Genomic DNA, 13,191 nt, shown 5'->3' on the forward strand with positions numbered 1-13,191 from the left:
TAAAAATACTCCTCAAAAAAATACCTATATCCTGTGTTCACTACAATCTAAACAATTCTTGTGGTTAGTGTTGAATTTTCATAGTGTATGTGTATGCTTTAAGTTTCACATTTTTCTTACTTAGCCTTTAATAAGGAGCATTCTCTGCATCATTCTCAACATGGCAAAATCAATCCCCAAACAATAAAATCATTGGAAGTACTGCAATGTCTGGAATTTTTTGTGAAATGGTAATTTGGGGTGTCTCTATGCATTAAACATGACTACACAGCAAAAATCAATTTTGAGAACATCATTGACAAATCTTTAAAAATTAAGATTTTTTTAAAACAAAAGCTATACTTACATTTGCACAATAGACTAATAACTATGTTTTCTAAATATGGTTCCAATATAAAAATATTAATACAATAAAATAATATTCATCTATCATTTTTTAAAATTTGGTCTATAAATATTTGTATTTATTTTTTACTCATATGTTTATATATGCAAATGTTCATAAAAGACTATTTTCACTGTCTTTTTCTTTTCTGGTATTGTTAACCTCATTCTATAATTAGTTCTTTAAACTAATTTTGTCATATAGAGAAAGGGGTGTTAAGAAAACGACCTGCTCCAGGTTCCAAACACATTAAGTATACCACTGCCTGTTTGTTGTGTCTGGAAATGGGTTGCAGGAAGTTTCTGTATCCCTGAGTTGTTTATGTCAGTTGAGAGTGGACCACCATAAGCCTTGCAAACGGCAGACACCGGCATTTCTTCATTCTGGAGAAAAGTTTGTTTTTCTATTATTTCTTGGATTATAGCTTGCCCAACTGATCTTTGTTCTCTGTATGGAATTCTCTTATTAGCCCATTGGTCCTTGCAGTATATTCTTCAAATTACAGACTTCTGCTTTCATGATGTCTGTCTCATTTTTTCAAATTTCTGCACTTTGAACTATTTCTTGCATTTGATTTTTTAAAGTCATTAATTTGAATATCAAAGGACAGTCATACCCTCTAATTCTCCACCAAATTTATAGTCCAAACCCCACAATTTTTGCAATTCAAATTTTTACACTTGGATCTCTGTTATTATTTTATTTAAGGCTTTTTCTGTCTCTAAGCAGTTAGTTTTCACTGGGTTTATGTCATGATTTCTGTGCTGATTTTCCTTTCCCTGTCTGCCACCCTTTCTTGTTGCCTCACTGGGTCTTAGGTAAGTGTGGGAACCCTGGAAATGGAAGGCAAAGTAGGCTCTAGACTACAAGCCTGTGCTGTGGCAGCCAGCAGGTCCTCATTCCCGTGCAGGAACGATCTTACAAAGCTCCAAAGAGCTAGAATTCAAGGGCAGGGAATTCACAATTTTAGCCAGCTCCATCATTGCCTTCTACGTCTCAGGAAGACCCAGTGAGATACAAATCTTTTTTTCTTTTTCAGGGATGTGGTAGACTCCAGGTTCTTCCCTCCTGGGGATCTCAAGAACTCCCCAAGCTCCCAGTGGAGGAAGCACCATACCAGCCTCACCTACTCTGGAACTCTAGGCCTGAACAGAGTTCTAGGCCTCAAGAAACCACTGGAGATGGGAGAAGGGGGCCAGGGTATAGAATTCAGACTGCTTTAGTCCCTGGAATACCTTCAAAGTTATTGTAGGAATTGTATCTATTATTTTCAACTTAAACGAGAATTTCATAAAAGAATAAACAAGCCTTTGTATAGCTATGACATGTATTGGGGCAAATAGAGAGGTTACTGAGAACAAGATGGACACCTTCCATGGGCATAGAAATACGGTGTATTGCAGGAGTGATAATATAACTGTTATAAGACAAGTCATAATTCCATCGGGCTACAGGCACTATTGTTTAGGGAATAAATCTCAATTACATCCAAGTTTGAGAAGCTATTGTCTCCAATTGTTCAATACCCACATAACAACATCAGCAATCTGGGAGTTTTAAGTGGCAGGGTTGGGGTAGAACGAGCTGTGTAAACCTTCTTTGGCAAAGTCTGCTACCTGTCTCGTTTCTTCTTAAATCCTTCAGATGTGATATCAACTTCAGGATTAGACTGATCCTTAGTTGGTTCTGTAGCTTCAGTGTCAGGCTTAGATTCAGTTTCTTCCTTGGGAGGCTCTTGTTCACTTCCTTGACTCACAACTAGAACATAGCTTAGGCCACTTGTCATAAAAGAGAGGAACTCTTCAAAGTCAGGCTACAAAATAAAACAATGAACTGTTTACTTCAGGCTCCTGAAATGGATGGGCTAACATGGGGGCTGCTTCGCGGGTCAAGTGAAGCCTTCCACTTCACAGTCATTGGGCAAGGGAATATTATCCTTACAAACATCTTGTAAGGAGGATAGAAGCTCATAGCTAGCAGGAATTGATCTTAGTGATATTGTAACCATAATTTTCCAACTTGGGGATGCAGCCAACTCATCAGGAGGGCTTGTAGAAACAAATTCCTAGAGCCCAAACAGAAGAGTTTCGGATTCAGGAAGTTAGAGACAAGGCTCAGGAGTTGGGTTTTCTCAAAAGTTCATAGTTGATGCTGATGCACCTTATCTAACCCTTTCCTTTTACATGTATGGAAACTGCATCCAAAAGAGATGAATTGAGCATGGGAGCTAGTTCTACATGTACAAAGGGCTGGCCAGTAGAACTTTCTGTGACGATAAACATGTTCTTCTATACTCTCCAACTAGTGACCAGTGACACTTGTGGCTACTGAGCACTTGAAATGAGACTAGTGCAACTGAGACTTTCTGGATTTTAATGTTTTTTAAAATTTTAATACATTCAAACAGTACAATATTGGACAGCGCATTTCCAGAAGTGAAGTCTGCTGATCTAGCCAAGATACTTTCCAATACACAGAACTACCTTTATTATATTCCCCCAGACAAGAAAATTGAAAAAAAAGAAAAGCCCAAGAGAAAGACCTTTAGGTAAAGAGGATCATTCTTGTGATGATGATAACAAGGAGCCTTCAACTCAGGATAAAAATCTTTAGGAAAGTGCCGGATATTCACTTCCAGAGGACTGGCGCAGAGAATCTTGGGGGACCTGACATAAAGAGGGTTTCATCCAACAAAATACAACATGACCCTCCAGTTTTCCTTGGTGGCTACTATTTCTACTGGAGGTTTCTTCAGAACCACCAAATTATATATCACCATGATATGTATGGACACCAACAGGGACACTTGGACCTTACTTTAGTTGACTTAATCATTTACTTTTCTGTAGTGAAGATCTAAAGCTTATAGAAATCCACTGTATTTGCATACACAGTAGCTTTTTTCTTTTTTACCTGTCTTACCTGGTCTGCAATGTGACTATAGAAGTCCATAACTTGGTCTTCAGTGAACATCCTCTTATCCTCTGCTTCTATGATAAATCCTGCATTGGCAATCTTCAATTAGACAGTAAGGTGAAATCCAGACGTGTTGTAGGACCACATGCAAAACAAGTTTAGGACTTTTTTCCCCGGGATTAACAAAGCACCCAGTTTTTGATACATTTCATAAAAAAAAAACTCAGAAAAATCCAGATGGCGCTAGATTTGTAATGGCTCAAAATTACACAAAGCAGAACCTTTTCATGCCTCTTAGATACATCATATCTGAGTTTTAAAGACTTGAACAAGTAACTGAAATATTTCTGTGAAACTGAAATGCTTAAAAATATGTAAAAACAAACTAATTCCAAGGAAAAATACCATAGCTTTCTTAATCATTCATAAAAACATAAATTTTCAAGTACTTATTAGCCATTTATTTTCGAAATTATTTTAACTTTCTCTTTTTCAGGCTCTTAATTTGTGAATGCTATAACTCATAATCTAGTACTACTTACCTTTATAAGCAACAAACCTTTACAAAGCATTAGGAAGATAGAAAGTAAAATTTAATCATGCTTTACTTGTTTTACTGAAAATTCAATTTAATAGCAAAATTCAGTTTGCATGCTGTTCAGGTGTAATGAAATGTGACAAACAAGTTTTGGGGCAAATGTGACAAGTCCAATGAGGTACTCAACAATTAAATAAAAGTGGAACCTGCGTCTGAAGCAAATTGGTAATTATATGCAAAGATGCCAATAATGTGAGCGCCATTTCACTTGCTAGTATCCAGCCTCAAGTGCATTCTGCTTCTACAATGAAAAGAAATGGTCTACTGGTTTCATTGGCTTTGTTGATACTGAAGCCATTACCTTTGGTGACCCCCCTCCTAACTGACATTCCAAGCTGAACAACTTCTAAAAATCCAAATCATGTCTTTGTTAAGTTACACAGTGCCTTACAACAGAAAATAAAATCCCAGTAACATTTAGGCTTGATAACTTCTCTTTTATTATAGTTAAAATATACAGTCTGCTCATTTTCTTTTTATTCAAAATATTCATTCTTTTCTGTCCTGTTATGTAGCCTTTAACTGAATTCCAGAGAGGTGAGGTATTTAGCAGATATTCATTATGTCTCTGAAATGTTGTTTATTGAGCTAGAACAAAAAAAAATGATAATAATAAGATAAAATGATGACTAATAGTAAGGCCTCAACTCAAAAAAGTATGTATTTTGAAAACTTTCATCATCCTGGCTACTAAAACATACTTTAATAAGAAACTGCAAGCCATTGGAATGTTGTACTATCTTTGAAATATGGTATAAAACATAAACCAATATATGTTTGATGCCTCTCTCAACCTTCACATATAAACCAGAATGTGGGGGTAGGAGGGAAGAGGTATCTTTGGAGAGTAATATTAATTTAGCCAAGATATAATTGGAAGAGATAGTAAATGTCCATGACCTGTGGACTGACTACTTTATTGTAGTTTAATAGATGCTAATGCTGCTACAGAAGGAAGGCATTATGGGAAGTTTATCGAGACAGAGACTATCTCCCTATGAACTCCTCTATTGCACGTGCAACATTCTTTCAAATTTCAATATAGTTTTATGTTTTCAACACAAAGTCATTGTTCAGGGCTCAGCAAACTACAGTTTGCAGTCAAAATGTGGCCCACAAGTTGCTATTATAAAGTGCATTGGACAGCTACACCCACTCATTTACATGTGGTTTACTGCTGCCATCTTGGTAGGATACCAGAATTAAGTATACATCTATCACAGACCAGACGTGAGCAAACCTAGCATCTAACCCTTTAGAAGAAGACTTTGCTGACCTCTGAATTTGAATGTATTTCTCCTTTACTAGGAAAAAAACAGATTTATTTAAACTCTAATGCAAAATGTAAAATGTGTCCTTTAAGCTATCACTTATTGAAAAGGACCATACATTTGTAACCACATACGGGGAAGAAAGCAAGTTAATGTGAATTATAAAAAGATCATATGATACATAATTAAACAAGAAGAATATTTGTTCGATCCAATAAAAACTGTAATTTTTACAATTTATGTAGGATGCTGGTAGGGCAGGTTTCCTTAAAGGATACATGAATAAATCAAACTTTTAGAAAAATGTAAAATGCTCTAAGCCTTTAGAGTATTTAGTACCAACCAGAAATGCATTATATTTCATTTCACTCTAAATGATAAGCATGTCTCCAAATTGACAATGAAGGTGTTATTTTGCAATTAATTTAAATTAATTTTGAGAAATACTACTTACTTTTTCTTTAATTTCCAAAACTTTCTTACTAAGCACAGCATCAGGTTTGATAACAGCAATACTGTATTGTTCTTCTAGAAAAAAAAAAATTATTTTCTTGGTGCAAAGTCAGGATCCTGCAAATAAATACATAAATTGCTAATATGCAGTGAAATTTTTGATCATTGACAGTTGTGTGTCTTGTTACAAGGGATTTCAACTACTGAAGAGCTTCTACTTCGAATCAAACTGCATGCAGGGGCAACATTCACAATAGTTTTTAATCAAAAGGCAAAACTTGAGTAGGTAAGGACAGGTGATTTGAATGCCATTCACGTGCGTTAGAATCACATTTCTGTTGCATCTAGCATAGTATTACCAGTGAGTAAAGTTTCAGCTGTGAATTATGCAAATAAACATTGCAAGCTGACAGATTTACCATCTATGAATTGATCTACATTGTTATCATGACCTTTTAGTGTGAGACAGCTCACTGAGTTTGGCTATTCGCTTTTGCTCCCTCCAGAGAAAGCACAGACACACAGACACACATACAGATACTCCTGTGAAGACGTGAAATTGTTGAGTGTAAAGTGAATCAAGAGCAGGCGTCATCAAGGAAGAAATCATTTTCCAAGTTTTTCAAAGATGATGAAGAATTAAATAGGAAGCTGCTATCCAGATTAGTCACAGGACACAGGAGCCCACCCTCCTGAGAACTTCTGAAAGGTTCTAGGCCCAGAGACCAAAGGTAAGACAGGGGAAACGAAAGGGTGCCTTTTATAATGGCTGAGTCTTATAAGTCTCAAAACATCCTTTAGCCAAATAGTCCCTTACTGTTTAACATGGACGTTACTACTGGCATTTTGTTGCAAGATGTAGTGCTATAATGAACACCCACTACAGAAACCTCTTGCTGTTATTTCAAAGTAAATTTACTTACGAGCACCTTCAGAATGTACTTCTCCAGCATCTTCTGACGCTGTATCTACCAACAGAATTTCATGATACTATGAAAAAGACATACAAGTAGAACTCAGTTACATTTTAATCTGATAGTGGATGGGTGTTGGGAAATTTTATTTCTAGTAAATATTTATAACTTAAAGGATAGACAGTAAAGTGGAAAGGTATTTGGATTTATCTAACACAACTTTCCCGAGATTTCCACTGAAGTACCATAAGCAGTAGTTGAAATGGCGGGGGCAAGAATAAGGTATATGTGCCATATGGAAATATGAACAAAAAAACTTAGCATTTAAGAAGGGCTTGAGAGGTAAAATAAGAACAAAGCAAAAATTAACAAATAAGAAATCAGTGAACACATGATTATCATGTCAAAGACAAAAAGGGCTTTTAAGAAGATTTAACCTTCCTTCTTGACCATTACTCTTAGTAAATTTGGAACAGAGGATACTTCCTCAGCTTGTAAAAAAAGGTATTTCTCAAACCAAAAGCTATTATTCTATTAAAGAGTAAAGGATGGACAAAAGTTCATAGTTTCTAGGGAAGCAGTGATTATAAGTACTTCTGTGATTACATGAATTATGTGAAAGGTTTCATTTTTACATATATACATCCCTATATATATGTTACATATGGCTGAATGTATTGTGTAATTGCTGACACAAATTATATACATTCCATGAAATCTGTTCACTGATGCCTTAAGGTAAATTTCAAATGCCGAGAGCAACTTAGTGGAGGATAATTGCTGAGTTAAAAGATCTGTATGTGCCTTTGATTTGTATTGTCAAAATGCTTTCCATAAAGGTTGCATCATCTAAACAGCTAGATAGTTATAAAACTAGAAAATGCTATAGGAAAGCAAATCAAAAAAGACAATGTACTTTAAAAAAATGAAAATAGTTGTTAATTCAAAGAATTACCTGAGGGCGAACCATTTCTCCTGCTGCAATTTTCTTCTCATCATTGACCAAGTTAATAACTTTTTTACTAATCAGTGGTGCATTTGCACCCTGAATCTTTGCAATAATTTTGCCATTCTATAAGGGAAAAGGAAACATAAAACAAACTTTCATTGTCTGAACAAGTCAAGAATCAACATTTAAACTGGATTAAGTCACCCCTCCCAGTCCTCCACCTCCAATGATCCCCTTTTAGCTACTGTATCTGTTATTTTAAAGGAAGCTATTACTGATATGAAAGTTTATCTTGATTTGGTAAACCCAATTCTTTGAGTTCTACCTCCAATCTGTCTGTCTTCTTATAGCCAAAGGCATGATAGAGTCTTCCAGCCCCTCCCAACAAGTCATGGCCCTACAGGAGCACTGACAATGCAATCTCTCCTGGAGCATCCCTGCTTTAAATGGGAAAGACTCTGCATAGAGCTCCCTAACTATTTCTGACACCATGACCCTTTTGTTCATCTTCCAACATGTGTTTACCAAACATCTGATATACATGCTGATGACTTATCAGTCATGAATGTGTAATAGGCCTGGTACCTCACCTAAGTAAATCACAGACACACTCTCACACAACATGTGAAAAAGCCACCCATGATAGGTACCACCAAGACAGATGTAAGGTACTCAGAGCACCTACAAGAACACGTCCTGGTCAAGGAGATCATGGTAGAAACGTCTCAAAAACAGGAAGTGATTATTGGTTTGAAATATGAATGTGAGTAAGAGAGAAGGAAGAGCATTCTAGGCCTAAGGCACAGCACATGCAAGTGTCTGCGTCTGGAAAGGAATTTGGCAAGTGAGGAGGCCATCTAGGAAAGTGAGGGAGACCCAGTATGAGAAGCCCACATGAGAGGAAACCAGACCACAAGAAGGCCTGTTGGACATGAAGGGCACAGCCTCTGTCCCAAGTGCAGTCATAAACCTTTGGAATGTTTAAGTGGAGGATGGAACCATAATTAGAAATGTTGTTTGTAAAAATCATTTCACCTACTGTGTGGAGAAGAGATTGGAGGTGGATCAAGAGAAGATGTTTGCATGTAGTTATGAGCTAGCCTAGAGGTGAAGATGAGAAAGGATGCCCATTCAGTCTGTGGCAGTGGTGGGGAGATGGAAAAGATGGAAGGAAACAGGAGTGTGAGAGAGGCTGTGGAAATAAAATTGTCAAGTCCAAGGTGTGGTTTGGAGTATGAGTGATGTGCAAAGAAGTTGCTAAGATGATGCTTTTGTTCCACTTGAAAACGGGGTAAATCACAAATTATGATGTTACCCCATTTCCCTGAAAATAAGACATCCTCTGAAAATAAGACCTACTTATAGGAAAGATAAGATGTCCCCTGAAAATAAGACCTAGCACATCTTTGGGAGCACACCTTAAAATAAGACACTGTCTTATTTTCGGGGGAACAGGGTAGGTTTCACATGAGGAGATTCTAGGACTGTGAGTTGTGGAGCAGAGAGTCTGCTGTTGAACAAGGTTGTTGTGAGATGCCGCTAAGGTGATATCAAGGTGACAGTGGGAAGCACAAGTCTGGAACTCAAAGTATAGGATATAGCAGAAGGTGGAAGTTTGGGTTACTGATAAACAGATGGTGACAAATGAAAATGTGTGTGAAGGAAGTTTTCAAAGAAGAGAACACAGCACAAATAAATCAATGTTTAACAGCTGAATAAAGAAGGGAGGGCCTGCAAAAAAGACAGAGAGTACTAACATACATGAAGGAGAAAAGAAAACCAATTCATACAAGGCAAATATTCTAAAAAGGAGGTCAAGGTTACCACATTTAATACATCTGAAGGTACCAATGTTAAATACCTAAAAATTTCCATTATATCCAGCAACAGGCTGGTAATTGGATACATTAGCAACAGCAATTTTGGTGGAAAAAAACAGTCATAGTGAATGGGCTGTGCAGTTAATAAGCTGGGAAGAAATGAAGCAAAATTCAATATGGAAACTCTTCTCAGTAAATTAGCCATGTGGTGAAGAGGAGAAATGGGTGGTAGGTGGAGGAGGTATGGTATCAAAAAGATGTATTGTTTTTTAATTGAGTAGATTTAATCATATTCAAAGGCTAATGAGAAGGATCCAGTTGAAAAAGGTTTAAATGAAATCCAAAACTCTAATTACCATTTCCCACTAAAAGGTATCTTTTACCAAGTCTGTGGGCTTTCTAATAGCCCTTGAAAAAGGCTTTCTGGCTGAAAATTACTGGAATGAGTTTATTGTCACCTACAAGGTGACCAATACCGAAAGCTACCATGGGATATCTGAATAAACAAGCAATAGGCTTATTGGGAGCTTTAGGATCAGAGAATGACATTCTTGAATTAATTATTGTGGACTTGGAGCAATGAGTGATAATAAAGTCTGAAGTATGACTTCAGGAGTGATTGGATGAAGTTTATTGGAAGTTCATTGGCAGTACGAGGTAAAGAATTGAAAAGCTGGGATATCAAGAAGGTTGCCGATGTAAATACCAAAGTCCCCAGGGGACTTGCCAAAGTCTTCAGTCATCAATAGAACAGACTTGAAGGTCAGTAAATAACAGCAGTGAGGTGGGGCAGAATGAAATTTACCCCAATAGATTGGATTAAAGATAGCGGCCGAGTAACAGCTTCCCTGCAACTGGTCATGGTGAGTCTGGGGAGATAAGACTCCAGACATCTCTGGCTGGTGGGATCTGCCTATAATCATCCACTTGAGGATACAGGGAGTCAGCAAGGGACTTCTGGACCCCAAGAGGAGGACAAAAACAGTGGGAAACTGGCAAGTGGTTGTGTGTGTTCGATCGACCTAATGACGCCGGCAACCGTAAGTACAAGCAGCAGTGAGACTGCAAACCGGAAAGGCCTTACCTGTGAACTGTTTCAGTGTTTTTAGACTTGGCACTCAGTTGAACTGCCTTGGGGAGAGCTTGAGCAGAAGTGCTGAGAACTTTGGGCATTGTCTGGGTCCCCAGACAGAGCCACTGAGCTGGGCTGCAGGAAGCCATTGTGTGAGAGAACTGCCCCAGCAAGCTCTGCCCTCACGGTCCCAGAGAAAGGATCGGGCGGGACCTAGTAACCTAGAGACTGAGCAGCCTAAAGGCAGGGACTGAGCTGCCTTACAGCCTTAACCCTTAGGGGGCAGAGTGAGAAAGTTTTGACACACTGGAGGCTCGGGCTGTTGCCCTGGGTAGAGTACCGTGGTATCACAGCTCATAGCAACCTCAAATTCCTGGGCGTGGCACTGCCTGGACCTCCATAAGATCTGTGCCGCGACCCCGCACCAACCAGACCTCCACAGCCCTGACCAGGAACTGCGGGAGCCGTGCAACCCTGCGCCCTCCCTCCTGTGTCCTCCCAGCCTCCACACTGGCCCACTCATCTGGCCAGGTATACTGGTAGCCGCGTGCCCTCTGGAGCCCTCCCTGCCTCTATGCAGAGCCCTTCTCCTGGCCAGAGACTGCTGGAGCCTTGGGCTCTCTGTGCCAAAGTCACTGGGTGCCAGGCACTCCCAGAACCGTGCGCATCACCTCCTGCCCTATTGCTGGATCTGGGTGTGTCACACGCCAGAGTTGCTTCCACAACCAGAACTCCCTAGCTGGAGCAGCCCCAGAGGAATTACACAGGGTCACTCCCTACAAAGATCAAGCAACAATAGAGTGATCCCACTGGGGTCTAATCTTGGAGAGACACCTCCCCAACTCTGAGGATGGCCAGAGGCAATGGTGAAAAACAATCATGAGGCAAAATCAACAGAAAAACTCTGGCAATATGAATAATCAGAGTAGATCAACTCCCCCAAGGATCAATGGGGCAGACACAGCACAAGATCCCATGCACAAACAAATACCTGAGACGTCAGAAATCGAATTCAGAATCTGGATAGCAAATAAAATTGAACTACAACTCCAAGCAGTAACCCAAAAGATACCTCAAGAATTCAACAAATTCAAAGACCAAATGGCCAAAGATTTTGACACATTGAGACAAGAAGTTGCATCCCTCAAAGATCTGAGAAACACAGTAGAATCACTCAGTAACAGAATGGAGCAAGCAGAAGAAAGGATTTCTGACATTGAAGACAAAGTTTTTGAATGCTCCCAAACTCTCAAAAAGGATGAGAAATGGAGGGCAAAAACAGATCACTCTCTCAGACAGCTCTGGGATAATTCGAAGAAAACTAATATTTGTCTTATAGGGATCCCCGAAAGCGACAAAGTGGCTTCACAAGGCACAGAGTCTCTTCTCCATGAGATTATGAAGGAGAACTTTCCAGACATGCCAAGAGATTCTGATATTCAGATAGCAGACAGTTTCAGAACTCCAGCATGACTCAACCCGAATAAGACATCCCCCAGACACATCATAATCAATTTCTCTAATGTTAATAGGAAGGAGAAAATTCTGAAAGCTGTTAGAAGAAAGAAAACCATTACCTAAGGGGAAGAAATTTAGAATAACTGCAGATGTCTCTGCTGAAATCTTTCAAGCTAGAAGAGGATGGTTATCGACTTTTAATCTCCTAAAACAAAATAACTTTCAACCCAGGATCCTATACCCAGCTAAACTGAGTTTCATTTATGATGGAGAAATTAAATACTTTAACAACATTCACATGTTGAAGAAATTTGCCATAACTAAACCAGCTCTCCAGGATATTCTCAGACCTATCCTCCATAAAGACCAGTGTAATTCTCCACCACAAAAGTAAACTCACCCAGAAAATTTTGATCAAATTCCAACTTCTACAGTCACAAAAGGATTAAAAATGTCCACTGGACTCTCAAAAGGCTTATCAATATTCTCAATTAATGTGAATGGTTTAAATTGTCCTCTAAACAGGCACAGGTTGGTTGACTAGGTACAATAACTCAAGCCAGATATCTGCTGCATACATGAATCACATCTTACATTAAAAGACAAATATAGACGCAAGGTGAAGGGATGGTCATCTATATTCCAGGCAAATGGAAAGCAGAAAAAAGCAGGCGTTGCAATCCTGTTCACAGACACAATAGGCTTTAAACCAACCAAAATAATTAATGATAAGGATGGACACTTCATATTTGTTAAAGGTAATACTCAATATGATGAGATCTCTATTATTAATATTTATGCACCCAACCACAATGCACCTCAATTTATAAGAGAAACTCTAAAAGACATGAGCAACTTGATTTCCTCCACTTCCATAGTAGTTGGAGATTTTAACACCCCTTTAGCAGTGCTGGATAGATCCTCCAAGAAGAAGCTAAGCAAAGAAATTTTAGATTTAAACCAACCATTCAACATCTGGACTTAACAGACATCTACAGAACATTTCATCCCAACGAAATTGAATACACATTCTTCTCATCAGACCACGGAACATACTCCAAAATCGACCACATCCTAGGCCACAAATCTAACCTCAGCAAAATAGAAATTATTCCTTGCATCTTCTCAGACCATCATTGAATAAAAGTTGAACTCAATAGCAACAGGAACCTGCATACCTATACAAAAACATGGAAGCTAAACAACCTTATGCTGAAGGATAGATGGGTTATAGATGAGATTAAGAAGGAAATCACCAAATTTTTGGAACAAAACAACAATCAAGACACGAATTACCAGAATCCCTGGGATACTGCAAAGGCAGTCCTAAGAGCGAAATTCATAGCACTGCAAGC

General features: G+C 38.5%; 1 protein-coding gene across 1 annotated transcript in view; it reads right to left on the reverse strand.

Moving 5' to 3' along the window:
* The window catches only part of NME8 (NME/NM23 family member 8), a 53,100-nt gene that overhangs the window by 29,359 nt on the left and 10,550 nt on the right, over positions 1-13,191 (reverse strand). The window contains exons 5-9 of the mRNA XM_053553548.1: positions 7,493-7,609; positions 6,547-6,613; positions 5,625-5,698; positions 3,308-3,400; positions 2,002-2,198 (exon numbers count right to left, since the gene is read on the reverse strand). Coding sequence (XP_053409523.1) covers positions 2,002-2,198; positions 3,308-3,400; positions 5,625-5,698; positions 6,547-6,613; positions 7,493-7,609 — 548 coding nt within the window. The remainder of the gene's footprint in view (positions 1-2,001; positions 2,199-3,307; positions 3,401-5,624; positions 5,699-6,546; positions 6,614-7,492; positions 7,610-13,191) is intronic.

This window comes from Nycticebus coucang, chromosome 11 (assembly GCF_027406575.1).
Source record: "Nycticebus coucang isolate mNycCou1 chromosome 11, mNycCou1.pri, whole genome shotgun sequence".
NCBI classification, from domain to species: domain Eukaryota; kingdom Metazoa; phylum Chordata; class Mammalia; order Primates; family Lorisidae; genus Nycticebus; species Nycticebus coucang.